This window comes from Grus americana, chromosome 1, assembly GCF_028858705.1.
Source record: "Grus americana isolate bGruAme1 chromosome 1, bGruAme1.mat, whole genome shotgun sequence".
NCBI classification, from domain to species: domain Eukaryota; kingdom Metazoa; phylum Chordata; class Aves; order Gruiformes; family Gruidae; genus Grus; species Grus americana.
In genome coordinates, this window is record NC_072852.1 from 195,062,104 (window position 1) to 195,088,506 (window position 26,403).

The following is a 26,403-nucleotide window of genomic DNA, read 5'->3' on the forward strand; positions in this document are numbered from 1 at the left end:
GGAATAAAATGTAAGTTTCAAAACTTACTTTCTCTCTCCCAAAAACCTAGATACCCAAAATGCTTATGAAAACTGACTGTGACTACTGAGCAGATATGAAATAGTAATATTGGCATTAAATATAAATAAAGACAACGCTAAAGACACAAAGAGCTTACAGTCTCATCTATACAGACACAGCACAAGCACGGGCAGAGGAACGGCAGTAGAACATTAAGACTATCAGCTGTAAAAGGCAGTTCAATTTGACCAGTCATTGCAGTCTACCTATCACTCACGGTACTTTTAGCAAGGTGTCCTTTTTTTTGACACTATACGAAAATGGCAATCTCAAAACGACCAATGTCCTTTTCATTACACCTTGAAATTTTTTCTAGGGGTTGTTTATTTTCTAGCATAACCATTGTGTCTACTCCTGTAACAGGAAAGATATGCAAGGTATCCTTAGAGCTGGGATCTCTACCATGGGTGCTCTGCATGTGTCAGCAAATGAAGTCTCTGTGTCTCTAAAATCTACTAGATGTCCCCCTCACTAGAACGCTCTCCAGGAAACTTCACTCATTAATCATTTTGGATGACAGTGTAAAATGCTGCTGTTCAACACCGCTGGTTTGATTCTGTTCCAGTGGGGTACTGCTTAAATCCAAGACTGTTATCACAAAATAACTTGGGTTTTTAATTAAGATTTGATTTTGATTACAGGCATGAATAGTAAATGGAATTATGAAAGATTATTATTAATAAGGATTTACTGAATTTGTTGCATTCATTTTGAAGTTCAGTGATGCAAATATACCCTGAAACAGTGTTCTGAGCACAGGCTGACAGGTTTTCCACTCTGGGCTTTCAAATTCTACCACCTAAACATTCATAGGATTCACACATGATTTTGGCTACATACAGCGTGTCAATTCAATTCCAAACACTGCAACATGCAAAGAAGTACAACTAACCTGTCATAAACAGTTTTTCAAAGTATACACTAACTAAGCTAACTGTTCCTGTTTCTTGCTGTTTCTCTGATGACTCATGATAGGCAGAAATAGAGGAAAAGTTCTAAAATTACATCTCAATATTATATGGGATTTACTGTTCTTTAGCACTCACGTAATCATGTCTTCAGGTTCTTTGTTAAGCATCTGTATGTTGGTTAGCATCATGCACCGCCCCACTTCCTTGTCAAGGTGTCTGAGTATGTTGTCCACAGCTTTTCTTACTTGAGAATAATATAATGACATACCTGCAATAATATGCATTTTTGTATAATTTGGGATATTTATAAATATGTATATTTTGAAAAAGAAAGCTGCTTACTCACACTGTGCTGCATGAATTAAGAAAAATATTTACCTCATGAGATAGCATATTCCACTAGTAATGATATCCTGATTCCAAGATGGAATTCCATCTCCAAAAAGAATACTGTTGTATATATTTTTAATAGCCCAAGTGATATATACACACACATTTTTTTCCCAGGGAAAAAATTAAAAAAAAACTAGTCAAAATATGTCCCTACACAGTCAAATGAAGCTGCACAATTTGCGAAGTTATACAATGTGTTTTGTGACTCTTCACGACAGCAGTAAAAGCTCTAAACTAGTAGCAAGGTTTAAAAACTACAGGCAAAGAGAAAAAAGGAATCTGAATGAGCTCTCCTAAAACTTACTTGGTATGGAAATTAATGTAATGATATTTTATGTGAAAAAGAGTATTAGACATACAGCTTTACATCACCTGATGGACATCAAATACTTTAAAACTTGAATTAGCTCTTTTTCCATATTCATCAAAGGCTAAAATGTTAATTTCCTTAATGAAATTTTAGATGTTAAAACTGAACAATACAGTTTTATTCATCTATTCTCCAGTCAATTCTTTTTCTATTTGATAAAGACAATGTAAGCTTAGAATTTCAAAATGACATCAGTTTTCAGATCTGATATGATGAAAAGTTCAACGGCAGAGTAGAAGGCAGAAGAAAATACAGGAATTACCTAGCTTAATCTAGGTATATACATGGAAGCTAGAACATTGTATCATAAAATAGTGAAGAAATTGCTAATAAAAGATAATAGTGCAAACATTTATTATCAAATGCATGAGTAGTAACCAAAAAGAACTGAATTAGTGACAGCACTAAATACTATGTGTGGTACAGTTCAACAGCAGTGGGTCTTACATTACTTATTTTCTTGATATTACTACAATGATCCAGCATAGTACAACACAGGTCTTTGCCACTGGTGTGGAAATATGTAGACTTTGTTTCATTCATGTAACTTTGGGGACTTAATAAAGTACTAAGGTGAGGAGACAAATTTCCTTTCTTGCCAGCAAAACCAGGCACCTCCAAGGCATGATACAGAAGGTCTTCTCCTTCAGCACAGGATTCTCTCTCCACAGTGACTACTAAGGAAGCCCAAGGTAATGGCGCTTTTACCTTAGGCGCTTCAGTTCAGCTATATTTTACATTAAAAAGTTTCCACTGTTTTGAAAGTGTCACTTGGTGTGAGATACTGCAATTAAAATGAGGATATAAAAGGAATCTTTGCTGTTTTTCGAAGCTGGTACATTTTCCGAGCACAGGCACTGTTTCTAATAAGGTGAATATCCATGAGTAAACACAGCTATTCAGCACTGAAAGAAGCTAATTCTTAACTATCTGTGTACTTAACCCTTCTCAGAACACAAGGTTGCTACCATCTGTCTAGCATGACTGAGGACTTTCCCTGAAAACAATTAAAATACAGTATCTGTAAAACTAAACCATGTATTTCATAAGAATGCACAATAAAGTAAATGCTTACAATAAAGAACTCAATTGAATACTTAACAATAGTAAATTATTCTGCTCAGGTACTGAGGACTTTTTCACATTCATTCTAATTAAATTCCTATATCGTCCATTCTTACTGACCTATCATTTTAGCTTCCTCCTCTGTAAGAGTTTTGCTCAAATACGTTTTCTTCACTCTGAGGGTGTTTCCAGAGGGAAGGACAGCTCCAGTCACTGGCATTGGAGGTTCACCATCTTTTTGCTGTAAGCTATCCGCAATTACCAAGAAAGCTCTCAGACCAATATTCATTCTCTGTAAAGTTCAGAAGATAAATATCATAACTGAATAATCATATTCTACTCATATTCTTCAATCACTTTAAAATTTTGAGTATGTACTTGCCAGCATTTTTTCTGTATCTCCACTACATCTACTCGTCTGGTATGTTTTACAATAAATGCCCATGAAATAAATTGTGAATTCGTATCTGCACTATTAGCAGTGCTCTCCCCTCTCTAAACTTTGTTATAAGTATTTTCATTAGTACATTATCTTTTTATCTCCAGGACGAAAAACGTGGACTTCAGATCTTAAGTGGACCTTCAGTTAAAAACTAATGCCCTATGTGGTCATTATGAAAAAAGATCAATAACTGTTTTGAAAGGCCCCAGGGTTGACCATACTGTATGAAAAGTCTGGAATGGTGCTCAGCGTCAAAACTGCAATGTGAAAACATTGGGAAGATGAGGCTAAGTGACCTGAATGTCTTCAGGGAATTCACCAGAGGAAAGCTTGCAGGCTTTGCATTGCAACGATTCAAAGACCATGATGATTTCAATTTCCGAGGAACATATTCCAAAACCTCAGAGGTTGTCCTACTTACAATCTCCCAGAGATACATTTACATAGATTATGGGTATTTTTTTAGAACACTAAAGACTACATACATCAAAAAGTAGCCCTATTATTTCATTGTTTTTGGACTTACATTGTTGATGACAAACAGTAAAATGTCAGATTTTGATTCATCAAGAAGCTAAGGATTATGTCCATTCCCTACAAGCTCAGCTTCATGCAATGCTGACACACAATGCCCTGTGTAGGACCTTCCTGCAGGTGACTGACCCAGACCGTGCTGAGGGCTGCCTGCTCAAGAATTCTGTTTCATTTTTCTTTATTCTGCTGAAGAAAGATGAAAGCTGTGCTCAAAGTAAAGCTTATCTTTCACTTCTGCTGCTTTTGACAGTAAAAAGTTTAATCTACTTTTCTAAACTATTTTTGGTACCAAATATAATTTTTGTAAGGTAACTCATTCTATTTTAACATCTTAGTGAATAGATATGACTATTCAATATTGCAAGATTAATACGGACATATTTTATGAGATGATCACAAATGCATTTTGTTTTTCATGTGTTTATTCTTAATTTTCAAATGAAAATGTTTGCTAAAGAAGAAGCAAATACTTGATTTTTAAGAGAATTTTTCATTATTTTTGCCACTTATTTTTATTTATTCTTTTTAAGTTTTTCAAATTTCTGATTGTTTTCTCTAGGGAGAGCACTAGGAATCTGACTCATGACACTAACACTAGTGGGCTTTACTGGTCAGAGTGGTAGAAGTTTATTAGAGTTTTTTCCTTTTGGTCATCTTCAATTCTTCTTGCATCATGTACTCTTTTTCAGTAAAACTGTTTTGAAAAACATTGAAATTGTTACAGAAAATTTATTTTTATATTAAAACAGTTTAAGGAATTGCATATAACAACAAAAGAGCGATAAGGATATACTCTGATCAATAGTTAATTATTTATCTTTTTGTTTTATACATTTGCACTACTTTCCATTTGATAATCTTCACTGAGGAAACAAGACAGGCATAAACAATGTGACATTTCACAGATTCAAAGTCCACAGATGTATTTTACCAATAAATCAAATTCAAGATTTGGCCTGACAACTGGACAAAGGTGAAAGCATGCTTAAAATGTAACGAGAAAGTAAATGTAGCACAATACCATACGTGCTAACTCAAAAAAATGCAGATGCACATCGTACCTCAGGGTTGAGACTGAAAGCTTTTGCTGGTTTTCCGACACAAAGGAAGTCAAAGATAATTTCTTTCATTGCAAAATCTAAACGTTCCTAAAATAGCAAAAATATTGCAGATCATTAAGCTGCTCACTTCTGCTACTTATTTTCTTTAAGGCAACAGAATGCTGAAAACCAGTTTAATCAGGATTTGTTTAAATGTACGGAGAAACAGATTTTCAGAAGTATGCAGAACTTATTATCAGATCTAAGCTTTCAACACTGCTGTATGTTGACAAATTCAAAAATTTATAGCATTTAAATAGAAAATGATCCAGTTTGGAAATAAAGCTTTTAATTATTTCATTTAAACTGTGGTAATTATGGTACTAACGTAGTATTTTACATAAAAGGAGCTCATTCACAGATGGCACAGTTCAGGGAAGATTTTAAGCATCTGTTGAATTAATTTCTATTCAGAGACTTTAAGTATGTGCTTAAGTGCTTTGCTCAATGGAAATGTTTTCTGAATTTAAATAATAAAAGAGATGAAACTTCCAGCACTGAAGGTTAGTTTATTTTAGCAATTGCCATTTGAACTGATGAAAACTAAATGTTTCAACTACATGCTGAACTTGTTTTTCCTCTGACTTACTGCTTTAAAAGCAGTGCGACTCATTGTCCTATATAGTAGGAATGATTCAGTATCAGGACAAAATATGGCTCATTCTTTTGAACTTTATTGATGGAGCCTGTCAACAAATGCATTTTCTGACTTGCTGACAATTCCAAAAGCTGACAAAAAATACATCTGAGTTGAAATGAAAATATTTTTATCCATTTTCAGTGGAATGAGGTTAATAAAAACTTGCTGTTCAAAAGAAGTCTGCCCCAGCTCAGTCTATAATTTTATCATTGCCTAGATGAAAGATATTGACAACGGGGTTGCAAAAAATTCAGACGAAAGAAGTTTACTTATTTGTTAATTTGTTATTGGGAAAACAAGTTCTTCATTAATTGGAAAGACATATGCATGATTCTCCCATACCTGTGCAATAAACTGTATTATCTTCACAAAGATGTTTAGAGGCATATCTCTTGGCACAACACCACGGGACCCTTTTGGAAAAAGTGTTGTGACAATAGTAATAAGTCGACTGTAAAAGAAGGAAAAAAGCATTAGACATTTCTGGACCTTGCAGACCTTCACTTACCATGAAATCCTACTCCATTTCGAAAGACTAGAATGTATTTCCTTTGAAATGAAGATGTAATGGGGTATCTTGTTCTGATCCTTTGCTACAAATTCAATGTATTTATTTCATTACTGAATGACAAGTAACAATAAACCAGTGAATGACATGCAAAAATATCTCTAAATTTAACCAGGCAAAAAGTGATTTTTAGTTCTTCCAAAAGCAGAAACATTTTAGACAGTAATTTTAATAGGTGGGAGAATAACTGACCATGCCACAAAAAGGAGTATTTCGTTGTGTACAGTTGAGGTTTTTATTTCACAACAGGAATAGGTTCAATTCAAAGGAATTCAGGAGAACTATAAAACCTCTTCACTGGCTACATCCACTCTACAAGGTCTGATTGGGATTACAAATACAGCATCTTACCTTTGGGTAGCTGTGTTGCTTTCACATTTAATTCTGATCATGTAAACCCACAGTAGTCTGTACAGAGATTCCAGTGCAACTCGAGCCATTTTTGGGTCCTTATTCTAGAGAAATACATAATGTAAAAATAAACTTCAGGCGCAAATTAGAAAAGAAGATCTGCACTCACTGGATGTCAAGGTGCAGAGTTTTCATAATGACACCACAAAAAGATACAGCCTCACGGTTGCCCAATACCCCATACCTGTAGCTGCAGGATGCTGATGCATCTTACCTACCTCTCCTGGTACTACTTCAGTTGTCAAAAACCCCAAGCATCAAGTCAGTTAAATTAAATACATTCTATAACTTAAAATCTCTATCTGAAAAAAACCTCAATTTGACTTTGAAAAGAAAACCTCATTTTCAGTTGATTCTGTCAGTTCAAAAGCTGTTGCCCTGTGGTGGGACTTGGTATGAAGAATACAGCAGATAAATAAATATACTGCACATATTCAAAAGTGAAAGGACAAAAATCTGTGGATGCCTAGGCTGGCCTAATTAACATGGCATCTGGGATGAGCTGGACTGAATTGGATTATATGTCTGTATTGATGTTTATTTTTTGGAAACTTTTGAACTAGTACAAGATCATCTTTGGGTCTCTTTATGCAGTTTTGTGTTTCTGTGGCAGTCTTAAGGGCTTTTTGAGCACGGTGCAAGTATATGCAGTGCAATCAGATGGTCTCCCATGTGTTGGGCCATCTGCTGGGTTAAACTTTGAAGGAGGCCAGTACACTTTAACCCAAGATAAGATTAGCCTGGCCCACAGTGCAAATCTCCATGGTGAAGAGCTGAATTTTTGTCTGCAGACAAATGTTGAGTGACAGATCAAAGACTGTGGTTTGATCAAAGAAACTGCAACCAATGCCATCAATAATTCTTGAATGTGTATTGGTCTAAGTCCTGCCAAATGGAAGGAAGACAACCTGCCGACGATATGGGATATGGCTCCAACTTCCAGCGTGGCATTTGTCACAAGGTTAGGAATAGGAACACTGTCCTTGGGTTGCAATTTCCATTTAACTCCTCGACCACACATTTTACACAATAAAGCTTTATATGGAACAGAAAATTGAAAATCCTTTTTGTTTATTATAGCAGCATACAATGGTTGTAGCACATGATTAGAATAAGTAGTAAAAGGAATGCCAAAGTTTACCTGGCCTATTAATCTTTGCAGGAATTTAAAATCATAACATGTTACAATCAATTTGTTTAGTAACCTGTTGATATTCAATCCATTTGTCATCAGGTATCATCATGTCAGTCCTTGTAAATTTCAGTCCTAAGAATTTGATTTCTTCAACGGGTGATGGAGAACGTTTATCAAAGTTTATTCTTACCCCAAAGCTTTCAAGAACACAGCAGACACTGTGGCTGAGTTAAGGTAATGAGAGCTTGTCTGGCAGAGAAGGAAGTCATCCCTATAAGTAAAAGTCCAAATATTCCAGCGATGAGATAGTTCAGCTGCAAGGACAGTTAAGAAGAGATGGAGGAGAAAAGAGCTGAGGCTGGTATCATTGGAGCTCTCCAAAAACAGTAGACCGGTTTTCTGTCAGAAACAGCAAGCTGCATAGCTGAAGCAGGATTGAAAGGAAGATGATAAAAAGCCTGACAAACATCCAGGGAAATCATGGGCATGTGCACAGGCAAGATCTGTGCAAGTGCATGGTGGTTGGGTGCCCAGTGCTTTGGAAAGCACACAGCGTGTCCCCCTTTGGAAAAGTGAGAGAAGTCGACCACCAATTGAACATTTTTAGCATTTCAAGGATTTTTGTCAACAAGAAAAACCCAGCCAGTAATCCTATGAGAACAAGGAGTATTTGGCCTAATATATCTGACATCTTCTGCACCTTCCCAACAGGAAGTACTGGCACTGGAGGTGGTTCCTTTACCACTACTGGCAATGCTCAACTCACTATTGGTGCTGAAGAATTTGTCAAAGTCAGGGTGGGCCTTTTGAACACAGGAGCAGTCAGCGACGGAGCTCTGCCAGGATCTGTTCTGTTTCTCGATTGATTAGTGCTGCTGGCTTTGATCCGTTGTTGTTGCTCTTCTAGAAATTTCTTTTTCAATGCCTTCACCTCTTCTTCTGTGATTGGCAGAGAAGCAACTGGACTGCCAGGAGTGAGGCTCATTTTCTTTAATTCCTCCATTTCTGTTTTCCAATAATATGGCATTAGATATGGCCCATTTGGGCTGAAGGGATATTGTGTTGATCCCCATGGATTCATTCCTGAGACAGGCATTGTTTGACCTATTCTTTGTAAAAAAAGTTCTGCATGCTCGGCTCAAATTGTACTGGAGCCTTCTCCTTGTCCCATGTAATTTGGAGACAAGGAACTGTTGCTCCCACTGAATAATTTTGCCTCTAAATGAAACACAGTGCTTTGACTCTCTCCTATATAGAATTCCTGCCTTGAATAGTTTTTTGTAAATAAAGTTTAGTTAACAACAAATGTTCCATTTCAAAACCAGAATGCTTACTAACTTTTACACTGCTTTCAATAGGACAGTATGAAATGCCCTTTGGCCAGAATTTGGCTGGGTTCAAATATTTCCATGTCCTGGCAGGAGTCTCCTTTACTAATTCAAGAGAAAAAATTGTTTCCGTAAGATCAGAGATTTGCCAGTTTATATTAAAATCAGAAATATGATTAGAATATAAACCTTTTAGCTTTCCCAGCAGATGCTTGACCTTAATGGTTTTGGGAAGGAGATTGTGCTCTATGGGATGTGGAGGCTCTTCAGAAACCTGATACATTATGTGGTTCATGGGAGCCCACACAAGATTGTGGAGTCCCATATACTGTCCTGGTGTGCACAACTCTCCTTCTAACAGAAGGATTTCTCCTTTTTGTTGATCTAGCTCTTCTTCCAGCTGCGTGAGTTTGGTTTGGGCTTTGAGGTGCCACTCTGACTGGTGAAGTGATTGATTCAATGGTTGGGGCATCTGTTCCTCTGTACTGAGAAGGAGTGGCCAACCATGTTCTTAATTTAGTCACTTATTCAGCTACCTTATCTTCTCCCCAAACTAAAGAGTGAATGTTCACCACATCAATCTGAGAGCTCTATGAATCGAAGTATATGTCAATGAATTATAGGTGGCTGAATTCCAATTTGATTTGCAGTTGGTAGGGTAGGAGCAACATCACTTACATTTTCTCTAATGGTTTCAAATAATTTGTCAGGATGTCCCTAATTTTCAGAAAAATCTGTATTACCAGCTAGCTCCTCAGAGATCTTACAGCTGTAGCCACCTTTTCTAACGCTCATATAACCTCATAAACCCCCATAAAATTAGTTGCAATAACATGTTTATTTTCTGAATCTCTTTGCAAATAAGGTTCTAATACACCTTCAGCAAAAGTAAATCATTTAGGTACAGGAAAACGAAATCTTCAGACAGACTACAAACATTTTGAAGAGCTGTTCTAACAGTAGGATCCATATGAAGAGAGTCAATACAAATTGTTTCATTAAGTCAGAGACAAAGTACAGCAAGAAAGCAACAGGAATGAAGGTTGTAATATATACCTTGTCAACAAGATTGGGAATTCAACTTTTGGAGAACAGAGATTCCCTCCACAGTTTGCCTCTGAGCTGAGAAAGTGGTTGCATGTTCTACCTGTGCCGTTTGCAGAAACCTCCTAAGCACGGGTGCATCAAGCAGCAGTTCAGAGGCCATTCATGTGAGCTAACCACTTCACTGTGCTTCTTATATTGGCCTTTCAGGTAGGCACAGGACCATCCTTTCATATGGATCCACTTTAAGTGTGGAATGGGACATGGGTTATTGCGCAAGTAGAAGAAACATGGAGGAATAGTAATGATAGCTAGCACGTGTATTGAACAGTATGTGCTGGCCTGGAATCACAGCAGATTGCAGTGGACAGCTAGTCTTAAACTTCAAAGATCTAACAAATGGTAAAGGAATAAGAACGGATACGTGGATGAAACAGCTTAAAATAGTTTAGATTTTTTTAATGCAACTTGACAGAGTGAAACAGGCATTGGAATTAGTGTCCTGCAACTAGTTCCATTCTGATAATGTAATAACAAGAAGTGCTTTGTATGAGAATGCCTTTGTGAAAAAAAGCAAGTTAATATTGGGTCAGTTTCAGTACGTCACTCGAGCTAGTAACTTTCATCAGCAATCATCTGGCCTGTTTCACAGCTGTTTGACGCAGGCTTGGTTTGAGTTAGAGAAACAGTAGAAATTCCAACTAGGCACAAGAATACTTTTTTGTTATTGAAAAAATCTGCACAGCTAAAGAATTTGTACTGTTGGGGATAAAATTATGTATGGAATCAGATAATTGCAATAATCCGGCACATTTACCTAAAACAGATTCGCAACAGATCCATAGTGCATATTGAAGTTTTAATACAATATTAAAACCAGAAGATACTAACCTTGAGATTGGATAGACAGTTGTTGAGGAAAATATGCCATCTGTTTAAAAAGAACTGCTTCTGACTGACACAAAGCAGGCATGTTACCAAAGGGTACAAAGCCTAAAGAGGAAATGGATGTCGATACCATATTATTTGCATGTCTACACAACACAAAAGTAACTTAATAGAGCTACTGTAAACTTAAACTCCTCCATTTTGTGCAATACATGTTAGCCAACATAAACACATTGTTAAGTAGTACAATTTAAAAGGAACCTTTCTCTAAAGATGTTACAGATATGTTTAATGGATGAACTAAAAACAACCAAATGCCTGCTTACAGCAGTATAATAAATCCAAAGATGGGCCACAATTTTACAGACTCACAGGGCTAAGTTCGGTCAGTTAACTGAGAAATGATAGCATGGCAATAACTAAACTTTATTATAATAACAACAGGACCCACAGAGACTGTTGGGAGTTGTGAATGCTCAGATGCCTATTACTCCTCAAAATCTGCAGTCACAATATTTACTGAGAGACATGTCAAACACCCTATGGAATTGTGTTAACATACAGGCAATGCCTGGATCTGCTGGTAGTTACATCTTGTGAAGTGAAAAATAAAAAGAAGCAAGGCAAAAGATAGAAGTTCAAATACTGGAACCTGGTCTCTTTGTCAACGCTTACTTTGACACTCATCTTGTAAATGTTACACTAAAAAAAATAAGCTAAAATGCACCTATTAATTTTGAAACAGACTTTGCTATTTCATCAGGATCTTTTTGTTTCAGTTGTCATGTTAATATACTCAATCAGGACTTTAAAGTTATTAGTCAAAAATAAGGTAACTTTATCTTAAAGACCAATGGTTCTCAAAATTAACCCTAAAATTCTGGCTTCAGTCACAGCTCAAAGTATAAATACACCATAAATCTCAACTTCTGTTCCTGTAATATATAACACAAATTGTCTACAGCTAGGTTAGACCTAGTTTCTTGAGCAAATGGCAAATGTACATTTATTTTTATTCTTATAATCTTCATGTCCAAATACATATGGGAGAGGATAACCGATGTCTTCTCATGGAAGACTTTCTTACCATATTAACTTTATGTCTATGATAGCTGAGTACTTGACAGGATCACAGAGTTTAGTAACGTCCCATGAGTGTTGCAACCCATCCTAAGGAAGAGCCCTAGCAGGGAAAATACAAACCAACTCCTGGAGTTTCCAACTTCTCTCCGTTCACTATTAAGAGAACCTCAACGACTAGCTCATGCAAGATAATTTTAGATAGAAAATGAGGCAAGATGAATGCCCCGCTCCTGCCTGTACAGTGAGTGCACCGATTCACAAAACACTGAGCTTGGAAAGGAAAGTCCTCAGACTCTAAAGAGTGTGCTTTCTTCCTGGAAGCCTGGAAATATGCACCGCAGCTATTTCTGCCAACTGTTTGCCTTTCCCCTCCTCCTCCTCCTCGCAATGTTTGTATTTCTAATCACACCCTCACAAGAATCTATTCTATTTTGTCACTTTTAACTATGTAGCCTCCAGTGTGGTATGTGTAGACAAGCAAGCAAACACAAAGCCCCAGCTGTGCAATCCTTTCTCAAGCACGTAGTATTGACTTTGGCAAGTACGGCCACCAGTTTGGGGAAGTTCTATTTAGTGTAAAAACTGTTCAGCAAAGCTCTTATCCTGCTGCAATTTCAACAACGTTTTATTAACTCAGCGGAGTGGAATAGAGCCACACAAACACAAGCAGAGTGAAATCAGAAATCCATCCCAAGATGCCCACTAATTCAACCTGGATCAGGACTGCACCCCCGAGGATGCTCTGACTGTCCCTGGGACTGGTGTAACGGTGGCAGAGAGCTCAAGCACACTCCTCCCAGCAGATTCACTGGCGCTAGGGACCAGCGTTTGCCAAGAGCACTGGGAAGAGGGAAGCCTTTTTGACTTTCCCCTAGAATGAGGGAGGACAAATGACAACTTTCTTTACTTAAAAGGTCCAAGACTTCAAAATGGATTAGCTAACGCTGCATTGCTGACGTGCGCTGACCCAGTTGGAGAGACAGACTGCTTAAGGCGGCCAGCATCAAACTGACTCAGATCCTCATTTAATTCAGATCAACTCATGCTTCCAAAAATACACTGCAGTGCCACTGTTCATCTCACAAGAAAAAAATGAAATAGGGAGCTGCACAGTAGCCAAGTTACGGATTTAAAAGGGCATGTGTTATACATTTTTTCGTTCCTACAATGTACTATTTAAGCCCTGTGAAAGAGTTGTTCCCACATGCCTCATTTGTTCTCGCTTGACAAGAAGTGAACTCTATTCTTTCTCCTCTCCTCCTAATGTTTACACATAACAAGTATGAGAAAACCTAACCATTTAATAATCACAGAACCAGAAGCTGAAAACATCTGTTTGAATCAGACTGATTTAGATCATATTCTGAATAAAATAAATATGGTTATTTTCTGCAAACACAATAACCTCCCTGCGCATAGAAATGTATTGGTTATAAAGCTGAACACAGAAAAAAGCTTTGCAATTTCCCAAGAGTCTTGCTCAGAGATATTTCTGACAAAGAATTTTAACCTCTGCTTTTTTTAGGGTTACTAACCAATGAGTGCTTCTTTCGTGAGGAAAGTTCAAGTGTTGTATCATACAGGCTTTCAACAAAGTTCCTCAGACAGGGGACATTCACTTCATTTTTAACAGCCTGAAAGAAAATTTCATGTTAATAAAACACTATTTCACAACCTGTTTTATCTGATTTAAAGAAATTATGCAAACAACCTGAAAAATAAACTCACAGCAGCTACAGGGACAAGAATTTCAACAAACAGTCCTGCCAGTGCATGCTTGATATCTTTGTCTTTAACTTCAAGGAAGTAATGTGCACATTCCTAAAACAAAACGAAACAAGAAACATAAATTACATATCAGCTGGAATAAAGACCTCTACATGTTTGCTGTATGCACATGAAGTGTCAGTGACTATTTTTATCTTGCAAATCCCACAAAAAACATTTGTCTATTAACTTCTAAATCTGCATTTTGCAGCAAGCACAAAGCAGGGTATAAGTCAAGATCAAGGATCTGTTACTCCAATCACAAACTCTTCACTGATTCCAGCTGCGCCCAGTGGTGTTTTGGGGATGGAAAGGGACTCAGGGGCTGACCTCATGCCTACCCTGTGCATACCTTCAGTAGCAGGATTAATAACCCATGTGGACTGCTTTACACAATGCTCTGAGAGGCCAGAAAAGGAAAGTATTTCTCTGGTAAGATACTCAAGGCAAGGAACAATCTTACTGTAAATATTCTGGGATAAATTTCACTGCTAGGATCCATTGCAGATTAAAGGTCAATATAGAACCGTGCTATGTGAGGGAAGAGATCTGTGGTGCAAACCACCACAATTTCCAGCCTGCAACTGGGGATTGAGAGAAAAAGTGAAAAATGTACTTTTGCCCTAAACATGCAGTGAACTACTCTCCACACAGCTGTGCTGCTCAGGAAGTGAGGGAGGGGAGATAAGCATCCACCCACTCGTGTCTTTCTGTACAACTTCTCTGAGGACGACAAATCATGTTCCTCCAGTTACTTCTTCCTCTCTGGGTCCAAGGCTCAAACAGCCACCGACTTTACAAGGAAGGTCCCCACTGACCTTTTTTCCTGCACGAGCGTGCAGAGCAGTTTATACTTTAGACCATGCATAATTTTTCCTGGCTGCAATCAGGATTCTACACTGCACGGCTTCAGTCACTCCAGCCATTTCTGCTGCACAGCTGAGGCCCCTATGCAAAGGCAGTAGCCTTCCTGAGCTGCTTCTTGACTCCGTGGTGGAAGACAGGGTCTTCTGGAGCTCGCTCCTGAGATTAGCTCACCCTTTGGAAGTCTCTCTCTCCCTACTATCCCCATCTCATGATGCATTGTAATATATAAAAGAATTAATTTCATGCTGAGATACTGTACACAGGGAAGGTAGAGATCATTTGCATCCAAATTTTGACTTCTACTATACGGGGAGCTTTACTACTGATTTCAATAGCAGTGAACGCTGGATCCCAGCAGCGCTGTGCCATAAAGCTGTGCCACAAAGTCATTCACTCCTATTAGCCATGTGCACTGAACACACACTGCTTTGATATCTTGCCAGCTGCGGATAACTTACATTAAATCAACACATACTAAGATGTGTTCATATAATGAAACGTAAGTTAAGAAGAAAAATGAGCTGTTTCTGTGTTGTTAAATATGTTTAAAATATGTTGTTAAATATGGTTTAAAACACATTGCAAAACTGAAATAGAATGTGTGTCCTGTTCAGGACGTAGAGAAATGGCTCTGTGTGTCTGTATGCCTGTGTATTCATATTCCAATGTCAAATCCTTACTTGTGGGCATCTAACATTGATTTTTTACTCCATTGACACCACCAATATGCTGATCTTTGCATGGAGGTTTATATAAAACACATATTTTACTGGATGAGTGGCTACAAACCATGTAGCCATGAGAGTGGTCCCAAGAAAAAACAGGGAAATAAAAAGGTTGAGCTAGATAAACCTGCTGATGGGAATGGGACCCATTGCACATTACCAGCAAGAATGTGGACTTTTAAAATGTTTAAACATAAAATATTTTCTTTCCTTTTACAAAATGATGTAATCTATTAATTTAACGCATTCATGATAGTCAAACTATGCTCTGTACTAGTGGCTCTCTAAACCGAGTAGGTACAGAATGTACCCTACAGGAAGGGGGGCAAAGGTGTGGTGGAAGGAGACAACACATCCAAGGGAAATTCCATCCAGCTTTTGCCTCAATTCTTTGTCTCTTCCTCTCTGTTTTTCTCCATCAGAAGTTCCTCTACTCTCTGGCAATGATGTCAGTGGTGGAAGATTCATTTTGGAGGCAGTGAGCAGCTAGGGAGACATAGCTAGGCAGGAACACAGGGCAAGGAACATCTGTGGGATGGCAAGGTGGAAGGCCTGGAGTCTACAGAATGAAACCTCTTTTTGTTGGAATGTGAGATGTGGGGACTAGGGATATACGGCTGATGAGAAATTGGTATGGAATGATACACTCCAGAGATCGGAGACTGGAGCGCTGAGGTTCGGAACAAACAGAAAGTAGCTGCACATACATTTATGTGGGAACAACAGATGGAAAATCTCCTGGAGTATTACAGGAAAGATGAAGGGGAGCCCATTCTAAAAGGTCTGGGAACCACAGTTATATATTTAAGAATTTTACCTGCATAAACTGAAGAGAAGCTTCAAAGTCCTCCACAGGATACATCTTAATGCGAAAGAATTTCATTCCCATTATAAGACTGATAATGCTTTGAACTACGTATGGGCTTTGTTCTTTATGCCGTAACTCTTTTAACTCTGCCATAAATTTCTTCTTTACAGCAGGAAATCTATGAATTCACATTGGTTAGTTACAAAAAAGTACACATTCATATCTGAAATGTGTTGTGAGGTATGTAAATGGGGAAAAACCTAAAGAAGATTCAACTTTGGTTGTAAAATACCATTTAGTCAGTATGTGAATAGATTTTTTTTTGTTTAGTTTTCTTTCACTTCTGATAAACTCAGAGAAGAAAACAAAGCGTACAGCCTGATCTTAGCCCCTTTAGATAACCACATCTTTCCAACTATTTTCTTACCACGCCCCTCTTTTACATAAGAGCTAACAATATCATTAGAATAACCCCCTCACATGTTTTTTCAAAAATCCAAGACAAAAGATAGTTTTCTTGGAAGTACATGCAATGTTTTCAAAATAAAATGCTTAAATGATAACCATGAAAATATTCAGATAGGCTGTTCCTCCCTTCAGGTTTTTTCTAATAGCCATTACAGTAAGACTTAAGCATTAACTACAACAACTTGGGATGGAGGGGTCTGTGACCATTTTTGATCCCCCCTATGAATGTATTGGAAGTGTCTTTTGAGACACACAGTTCATAAAAATAACATACAGGAGGATCACCCTACAGGACCTCCTGTCCTTTTTGAGACAAAATGAAAAGAATGTCATTTTCCTGGGCAGGTGTAGCATGTAACTTTGCACCTCTGATAGAGAACACAGGAGAGCTGAAAGAAAGAGGTTGGCAGGAAGAACCCCTTTAGTGGTAGTAACATCTTAGCAAGGCCCTTCAGAATTGGAGAAGAAAAACAGTATTTATGGAGAACAGGTATGTTCTAGCTTTGACAATCAACTTGAAGCTTTGGAATCAGATGTCACTTCCCTTTATGTCTTTCACCCAGCCAATTTAGAAGCCTCTGTAAGGCCTTAGCTAAAGTTTGTGAAAGTTATATGATTTCCAGGAACTCAAACTGGTTTGGGTATGTCAAGCTAAAGTTGATTGGTTTTGTAGAGCAGACTCACTCTCAGCAGCCCCAAGAAGTCAGGAGACAGAGACCACTGTGTTGGGGCAGTAAATTTCACTCTCTGCTTAGTTTGTGGTGCAAGCACATGATGAGATGTTATACTGGATACATGAGTTTCTGAATCTGTCTGCTTTCAGATTCAAACTTTAAGACCTGATCCACAAAGTGGTTTATGTCATCTGCTCTAAGAGGACAGGATCTTTTTCATCTGCAGAATGAAGGATTCAGAAACAGTTGCATTAAGTTCTGAACTGAAATAACTGCAGAGAGACTTAAAAATGTTGCTATGTTGGAGGATAGCCATTTTTAGGTTTGCCCAGCTACAGAAAAAATAGCATATAGAAAAAAAAAAAATTATAATAGCTCTGTTCAGCCCTTTGGGCTTTCCATTGCTGAGATAAGAAAAATAATGCTGCTTTAGTCAAGTTGAATTTACTCAGTATGACCAGACTAGATGCAGAAAGCCTGTGATTCCCTAGAGTTCTATGCTCTAGAACACCTGGATGAATAGAGGGCCAATGAGCTGAAATGATTTATCCCTACACTATATTTTAAGTAAGTGAGAAAATCAGAATATTCACATGCTAAGCAAGTAGAACTTCTGAGATTTATGGGGGAAATATGATTTCAATTTTGCTTACTTTGCTTGAGCTAGAACACCTATTACTTCTGCATACAAATCCGCAACAATGTGCATATTTCCAGTGTTAGGACCAAGGTACCTAGCGAGAGACAAGAAAGAATTCTTGGCTGAGAAAACATAATGCTTAAACCACTACTATTAAAAAATTAAGAAAGCAATTTTCTTCATAGAATTTTTGTATGAAAAAGGACCTTACCCTTCTTTGTATTTAAAGTGCTTGAAAGCCAAGTTAATAACATCATGTACCAAACTGTCTATTACAGGATGAAGTGGAATCTGAAAACACAAAATAAAACATAACAAGTACACATATATTACTGCATACCTTAGTGCTTGTATGACTCATGGGTATCTTCCATACAGAAATATGGTATCAGCTGAAATAGCATCTAGCTAGCAAAACAGCTGAAATGAGCCAGCCATTTAAAGTTTATTTAGTATTGAAGAGAAACACTTTAGCTCCAAAGACTTGGCAAAGTGAAGTGTGTATGAGCACAGAATACTATGTATCCTACACGTGCAAGAAAGACAGCAAGGAACAAGCATGCAGGATGTATCTCATGTTTTTATTAGACTCTTAAAGATGGAAATAGAAAGAATGCTAAAATTCAGTTGTATTGGTAATTCCTGTAATTTATTAGTTAATGGATAATTTAAGAACTCCATACCTGTTTCAAAACTTCTATTAATACTAAAGAAAAAATAAAATCAATAGCCAGATCTCTTCTTTCCATTAAATAGTCCCTCTGCTGTTCATCACTGCAAAATCAAACCAGGAAACAGAAGATTTAGGTGATGTGTCATAACTCATATTATATGCTTTCTTCAATTACACAAATACAGATAACAGGAGATTGTGTTCCTTTTAAACTGCAGCTCAGCATTTCAGAAAGTAATGCACTGATTTGCTCTTAAAGTCTGAGATAAATAGACCAAATCTAACTTGTTACTTTCACCTTCTTTCAAATGTTTAAATGCCACTCTCCATTTCCTCCTTCTTTTTTCCAGTTTAAGATCAACACAAAACTTTTTGAAGAAAAACGCCAAAACAAAATCAAGGAAACTTTTGAATTCTGTATTCTAACAAATGAATTTCTTTTCCATTTCATTGCTGATGGCACCATTTAGACTGTTCTCAATTACACTTTGGAGGCAAATGTAATAAATTATTTTGTGCTATCCAATTCATAGTTAGACTTGTGACGGATTTTGAAAAATGCCTTAAAAGTACCAATGGAGAATTCCTAACCAAACTACATTCTCTTTTTTAACTTTGGCATCACTTGTCAAACATTCAAATGCATTCCTTGTGCAGAACAACACAGACGAGCTGTCTGAGGTGAGGAGCTTGCAATACAAATTTAAAAATATCCATTTGGATCACCTGAGCATGGTTTCAAAGTACTGAAAAGATAACATGAAATATAAAATGCTTTTTGTAAAATTAAATGTTAAAGGGACAGTTCTGCAGTCCGTTTGAAGCAGTTACTACTCATTTCAGTGATACTTTTCTTTGCATAAATTCAGCACAATTCTTATAAACGTTATCTGCTCATGGCAGCGGGGTTGGAACTAGACGATCTTTAATGTCCCTTCCAACCCAAATGTACTTATGTGCTTATAATAAAACATGCATTTAAGAGTTCTGCTTGATCAGTGATGAAACAAATTATTTGCATTTTGGTTTTCTTGGTTTCACATTAACTGGAGAAAGGATTGGTTACATGTTCTTTCTGTAACATTATAAATTGACAGAGTGGCCTTGGTTCACTGCTAAGCTGACTTTCAACTAGATTTTGGGTGAAGTTTCTGAAGACATCTATTTACAAGCAGGTGGTCCTGTAACAAGTCAAGAGAAAGAGGCACTTCAAGGATTCATCTCGTGCAAAAGCAGACATCTAGTTGATGAATCATGCCTTCATATTGCCTCCTTCTATTGACATAAAGAGTCGGGAAGATTCTGATTCAGGTTCATGTTAACCTTGATATCTAAAAGTAGCTCCTACCCCTTGGTTCTGGCAACTATTGCCTTCAGTAGTTACTGGATTATAATGTAATCCTAAAGTGAAGAATTGCCTATGCATTTCCAAACACCAGGTTTGCCAGGGTTGATTCTCTTGTTTCATTAAAATCTGTACATGTAGTACCAAAGTATTCAGAAAAAAAAGTAAGTTTGAAGAATATACCTGTACCAAACTGTCAGACCTCAATATAATATAAACCAAGACCAATCTGTTTCTGAGGAACTACTGATATCATAAGAGATCAACATATTTGTTTTGGGGTCTTTATTTTTGTTTGCTTGTTTGTTATAAGAGCTAAGTCAATGTTGCTAAAGCTCTTTGACTGATTCACAACTTTTTGGATTGAGGATAGCTGTATGGGAAATTTCTAAGCAGAAGGCTGTATAAAAAAAATCCTTCCAAGGGTCACAGAATTATTGCCTGCTCACATGAGTAAAGAAGACAGACACAGTTAACACAAATTACTATTTAAATGATATTACAGCATCCAAAACAGCAGAAAGAAACAATCTGAACTATCAGGAGCATAATTTTAAAGACAAAATCACTCCATCCACCTAGAAGCTGAGAGAAGAGTTCCAGGAACAAGCAGAAAAAGATGACAACAACTCTCAAGCAACTGTAACCGCACAAAAGCTGATGAGGGAAATGTAATACATTTTACCTTAGAATCTGTCAATAATGTATGTATGCATATTCAAAATCATACCTTTTGGATTTAGTGCTTGTTCTTGGTCTGTACTCATGAGATTCATCTTCTATGCCATTCTGTCTTTTATACCAATCAAACAAAGTGCGCAGGATAGAGGGTAGACAATATTCTGAAAGTGAGCTCATTGAGCTTATTACCTATGGGGAAAAATACAACAAATTAACTGGTGCTCAAGTTTCCCTTCCTCCATAAAAAAAAAAAAGAGTATTTCAATGGTTAGACATGTTCTTGTTTTCATCTCATTTTTGAGATCCACGGTACAAGCAGTGACTTAATATTCTGCATTTCCTGCTGAAGCATGAGCAGAAATACAACAATGGGCTGCATGTCGATAGTATCTTTCCACTGATGATAATACAATGCATTAAAATTGTGTATCGCAGCTTACAACACACCAGAAAACTATCTAGTTCTTCAAGGCACTTGTTTTCATTTGTTACATAACATTGATTGCAGTTTGAGCACAGTATAAGGAACGAAAAAAGTGATGAATCAGAGGTACTGTCTTCATGGGTTGTATCTGACTGCTGGATGCCCCTCCTGAAATTCAGAATATACTGAGAAACCCCACAAGCTCTGCAATAATCTTAATCAACTGAACATGCAGATGCATTCATCTTACTATTAAGCTCACACACCTGATAACTTAGACTTCTCTTTTATATACAGAAAAATATTTATAGTTTCCTGTGTCTTTGTGTGCACAAATACGTAAAACATAGTTTAAAATAAATCCTTAAAAGTTCCTGATTAAACAGCTCTAGTGGCATACTAGAAAGAAGATTACTGCTAACTCAGTCTAAACTGTGTCACCAATTACAGAAATGTTACCGAACGTGTCACTACTGAACTATGACTTAAACTTCCTATTACAGGAAACCATAAAGCTGCAAAACATGAAAAGATCAAAAGCTAGGGTGAAAAAAACCCCCATTATTATACAAGAGGATTATATATGCATTGCAACTGAATGTTCACAGCTACAGCATTTGTGCATATTCTAAGAAAATAGAAAAAACTATCTAAAACAGGAATAAAATACTGATCTCAAAATTTGTGACCACCTCAAGATCATGCAGGGCTTGATACTGCAAACTGCTGAGTACCAGGTGCGAAGTGCTGAAGTACGTACTTCATGTCAAGTACACTGATTATGTCATTAACTCTGTCAGGTTTAACCACCTGCTTAAATTTGAACCAGCACGTTTCAGTGCTTGCGGAACAACAACAGTGGAGTTTAATCTCATGTAAGACCAAACTTGTGTGAACTCTGTGACTAAGACAAGAGCAAAACTGAGAGACCCAGCACCTTACAATTCCTAAATGTTACTAAAGCCTTAAATGAGAACTTTTGTGGATGACAGTTAGTTTAGATCAATAACTCTGAAGTCTTTTGCAGTTTTTCAGTCTCAGAATTTAACTGATTCACAGTGATGTTGTGGTCTAAAGTTGATGAGACACATTGAGGGTAAAGTATTACTATTCCGGTATTATGGCCTAAAATTAAACATGGAGCATTAGAAAGTGGTAACAACTGCCCCTGTAAAAATAAAAGTTTCTATAAAAGTACTAATTTAGGAAAGCTTTCAATCCAGTGTTTCCAATATATTTTATTACCTGAAATACGAAACAAGTTGCTGTGGAAGGTGGCATGAAGGCACTGCTTGCAGCAGTGACAGGAGACCTTTCATGAAGAATTACTACAGCAGCCCGTGCTCAATTATACCAAAGCTTTCAAGTGTAAGACTTCAGATAAATAGAAAACATAAATCACCTAGTCTCAGTGCAAACTACTCACTACCAACTCAGGGCACTTAGACATTTCAATCGCTTCTCTATTGTTATCCAGAAGTTTTTCTGAAGCTGGCATAACACCAGTTGTTAATTATGAGATGCAGCGAAAAAGGGTTTGCTGGGCAAGACTAGAATAGAATCATAGGATTATGGAATGGTTTGGGTTGGAAGAGACCTTTAAAGGTCATCTAGTCCAACCCCCCTGCAATGAGCAGGGACATCTTCAACCAGACCAGGTTGCTCAGAGCCCCGTCCAACCTTGACCTTGAATGCTTCCAGGGATGGGGCATCTACCACCTGTCTGGGCAACCTGTGCCAGTGTTTCACCACTCTAACAGTAAAGAATTTCTTCCTTATATCTAGTCCGAATCTACTCTCTTTTAGTTTAAAACCATTGCCCCTTGTCCTATCGCTACAGGCCCTACTAAAAAGTCTATCCCCAAAGAGACCTAAATATCTTTTAAGAGATCACAATATTTAACTGTAAGTGAAAAGTTGTTTCAAGTAGGTCTTCCTGCACGTTCACCGACATATATATTAATGCTGCTCTCTAAATCCCAGCTACACAATTTCACTCACCACAAAAAGTCAAAGTGATTCCTGTTAAATCTTTTCAAGCCACACTTTCTCTGCTGAAATTACAGTGTGTGTCTTTAGTAGGGATAAAAGGTCAATATAGCTTTTTTTTTTTTAATCTTTCTGTCATTGCACTTTTAAGACAGGAAGGAAGGGTGGACTGGGCAAAGACCTGGCTCTGAGGGAACAGGAAGGGAGGGAAGTCTAGCCAGTGTGTTGGTTACTCAACCCTTTCATTTACTGGAAGTAACTCCAGGAGTGAGATGAATTCCAGCTCTGTGCTGCTCCTGAAAGGGAGTGCACAGATGTACAAATATGTCCTTGTTGGACAAATGATCATGTTCTTCCATCATAAATGAACTACCTACTGTATAGCTTAAGGATAAGAAAGCTGCACAAGTAGGGAGCTGTTTAAAACTTGTGTTCACAGACATTAAATATACTTTATGTAAAGGCTTAATATTTATTTTTGGCTAATATGTAAGAGTAAATTTAATGAAATTCTGCCCAGATAGTTTGCTACAGTTTATGTACTTTGATAAAAGTCTTGCTATATTGTCAAAATACAAATATAAAAAATGTTTCCACTAACAGATAGATGCTGATTACTTTTTTTTATTTCACATCTGAATTTCTATGTGCTTTAACAGCAAATAAATTCAAAACTGCATTCAGTTTCCAACAGTATCATTAATTTCTTGGCTCTGCGTTTTTTTGATACACCATATACGTGATTATGGATGTTAAATGTGCATTTTGTCGCCATTTTAATAATGCAGAATTGCAGTACTTCATTTTTGCATAGTGTTAGTTTATTTTTTGTAAATCTATTATTTTCACAGTGTCTGCATAGTCTGCCTTCAAATTGTTGTTGTGTAGATTCCAAATAATGGACATTAGGAGTGAGATTTTACACTAACTATCAATGCTACTGAAAGCAGGACTTGATAAACATTGTCTTAGCTATATTTAGGATAGCCGTAGCCATGCAATAATGTCTTCTCTTCACTATGTTTTTTCTACTTCATGCATGTCTATAAAAAAGCCCCATAACTACAAACAATACAGGTTCAAGGAAAATAACAGCTGCAATGAAATCCTTGCTCCTTGAAATCAACAGCAAAACTCTCACAGACCACACTACGACCAGGATTTCATATGCAATGTATGAAATTAAGAAGATAAAGTTAACAATTCCTATTCCAAATACTCTAGACAGAGACAGAGGGAAGGTGGAGGGAGGAACTGCCGTAAGCTGTAATCAAAGCAGCTACATGCTCTAATTCTGTTGGACTCTCTGAGATGAAACATTTTTTTTCTGCTAACAACAGATTTCTAGACAAGTCAACTTGCATTGAAAAATCTGTAAAATGAAACATGAGGAGCAAGCAGTGCGGTTGTGTTTGCGTAGCTCTCCTTTCATTCACATCTTTGTTCTGCTATGAAGCTAAATCTCCCTAGGAAGGGTTAAAATTGATAACTATTAAGTTGGACTCACTAGTTTTCATTTATGTCCTTGGTTTTGTGAGTAAAAAACAGGGGGTTTTTATACCATAATTTTGTAGATGGGTAATTTCACCTAGCTTGCTCATACATTAGCAATGTTTATAGCTATTTTACTGCCAGGATAACAGTTTGTATTTACTTCTAGTGTGCAGCAAGTTCTGAATGTGTTACCTTTAATTTTGCCTTCAGATATACTTCTTCACGCACTGCTTGAACCTAAACCTCTGATCAGGAGCCAAGGGCTGTTCTATGACCCCATCACCACCATTTCTTATGCTTCCTCCACCCTGTGCCCTTCTGCTGGTGAAGAAGGGCAATGCGTAAAACACAGGGAAAGGGAAAACACAAAAGGGGCCAACTACAGTGCTACTGCAATGATGACGATACCATTATTCAGTTACTACATCTAACAAATATATATTGGATGGGAATAATTATCAGCATGCCATTTACCACATTTAGACTGTTATGAAAAAGACACAATCATTAGTGTGTTGCTTAGTGTCTTATTTATTTATATTTGTATTTTCAATATTTCTTATTATTATTCATTTTTATTTTCCTTTTTTTAGCTTGACCTGGTTTTTTCCATCTCCTAAAAGTATATAAAAAATTAAATGTTTTTTCTTTCCAATCTGTATTCTCCAACCTAGTGCACTTCTAAGAAGAGAGAAGTATAATTAAAATGAGCACAAATTTTTGTGCAGTTTATGCTGAAACTCCTGCAACAGGCACCTCATATAGACAGTTTCATATGAAAACTAAGCCTTGCTGTTAAGTTTTCACCTCCATGGCCAAAACATTACATTCATTTTGTATTTTCATATGGAAAAATGTGTGCAGGTTGGTCCAAGATTACACAGTGCCCTTTTTCTGCCTCTAGTGTTGTCAGTTCACAGAACATTTGTATACCTTGGTAAGAACAGAAGATAATTTAGTAGGGGCTGAGAAAAGACTAATAAAAATGTTTCCTTGGGTGAGGATAAGCCTCTTGGATAATTATGATTTGTCTCACCCTAGCTTTTGATCTTTTCATGTACTGCAACCTTATGGTTTCCTGTAATAGGAAGTTTAAGTCATAGTTTGGTAGTACTATGTTTAATAACATGTCTGTAATTGGTGACACAGAGCACGCTAATGCACTTTGCCAGTAGGCAACTAGAGTTTTCTAATCAACAACTTTCAAAACATGATTTTAAATATACTATAAAGATATTTAAAACCCTATGAAGAAACTACATCATTTCCTGTATATATTTTCTTTATACACATCTACACCTAAAAAGGAAAATACAGTCAGTGTAAGGAATCCAGTTTGTTTGGGTAAAAGAGACATTCTGCAAGTCAGGATAAGTAAGATTACTTCATACATTGCTCAAGATACTATTATGAGTTTGAGGAGGGTGATGCAATTGGCAGCCAGACAGAGCCCACAGGACAATCCTGTCTGCTTAACTGGAGGCACTGACACTACATCCATATGGAAAGAAACAGCTCTGCCTGTGCACAGTCAGGTCCCCAGGAGCTGGATCCATCACCACCATCACAACCAGCATTCCTAAAATGGTGTTTGAGAACGGGCAGGACAAAATGCTGGTTCTAAGAGAGCCAGAGATAAAGCTGCTCAGGGGAAGTAAGCAACGCTTTCATAATAATTTTAAATGGTTCAGGGGTTTCAGTGTTAAAACTTGATGCTGATTACTCTGAGTAACTGAAGTTCCATGCTGCTCAGTGTTAAGTGACTGTAAAGGGGGGGGGTTGGCTGGTTTTTTCCACCTCTGAAGCTGACTTGCAAAAGGCAAATTTTAAATCAGGTCATGGCTTACTTTTGCTGCTTTTTAATTCACAATTAGA

At 37.2% G+C, this 26,403-nt stretch overlaps 1 protein-coding gene across 10 annotated transcripts in view; it reads right to left on the reverse strand.

Annotated features, from left to right (window-relative positions):
• Nucleotides 1-26,403, reverse strand: part of FRY (FRY microtubule binding protein) — a 254,495-nt gene that overhangs the window by 98,210 nt on the left and 129,882 nt on the right. For 9 of the 10 annotated variants that reach the window (XM_054807035.1, XM_054807025.1, XM_054806999.1 and 6 more), the window contains 13 exons: nt 20,671-20,810; nt 18,606-18,696; nt 18,134-18,213; nt 17,936-18,016; nt 16,150-16,318; nt 13,702-13,794; nt 13,509-13,607; nt 10,894-10,995; nt 6,436-6,539; nt 5,859-5,967; nt 4,838-4,924; nt 2,921-3,092; nt 1,108-1,240 (listed from right to left, as the gene is read on the reverse strand). In XM_054807035.1, the coding sequence (XP_054663010.1) occupies nt 1,108-1,240; nt 2,921-3,092; nt 4,838-4,924; nt 5,859-5,967; nt 6,436-6,539; nt 10,894-10,995; nt 13,509-13,607; nt 13,702-13,794; nt 16,150-16,318; nt 17,936-18,016; nt 18,134-18,213; nt 18,606-18,696; nt 20,671-20,810 (1,460 nt within the window). Of the gene's footprint in view, nt 1-1,107; nt 1,241-2,920; nt 3,093-4,837; nt 4,925-5,858; nt 5,968-6,435; nt 6,540-7,820; nt 7,920-10,893; nt 10,996-13,508; nt 13,608-13,701; nt 13,795-16,149; nt 16,319-17,935; nt 18,017-18,133; nt 18,214-18,605; nt 18,697-20,670; nt 20,811-26,403 lie in introns of those variants that run through there. The other variant, XM_054807055.1, reaches the window with a different exon arrangement.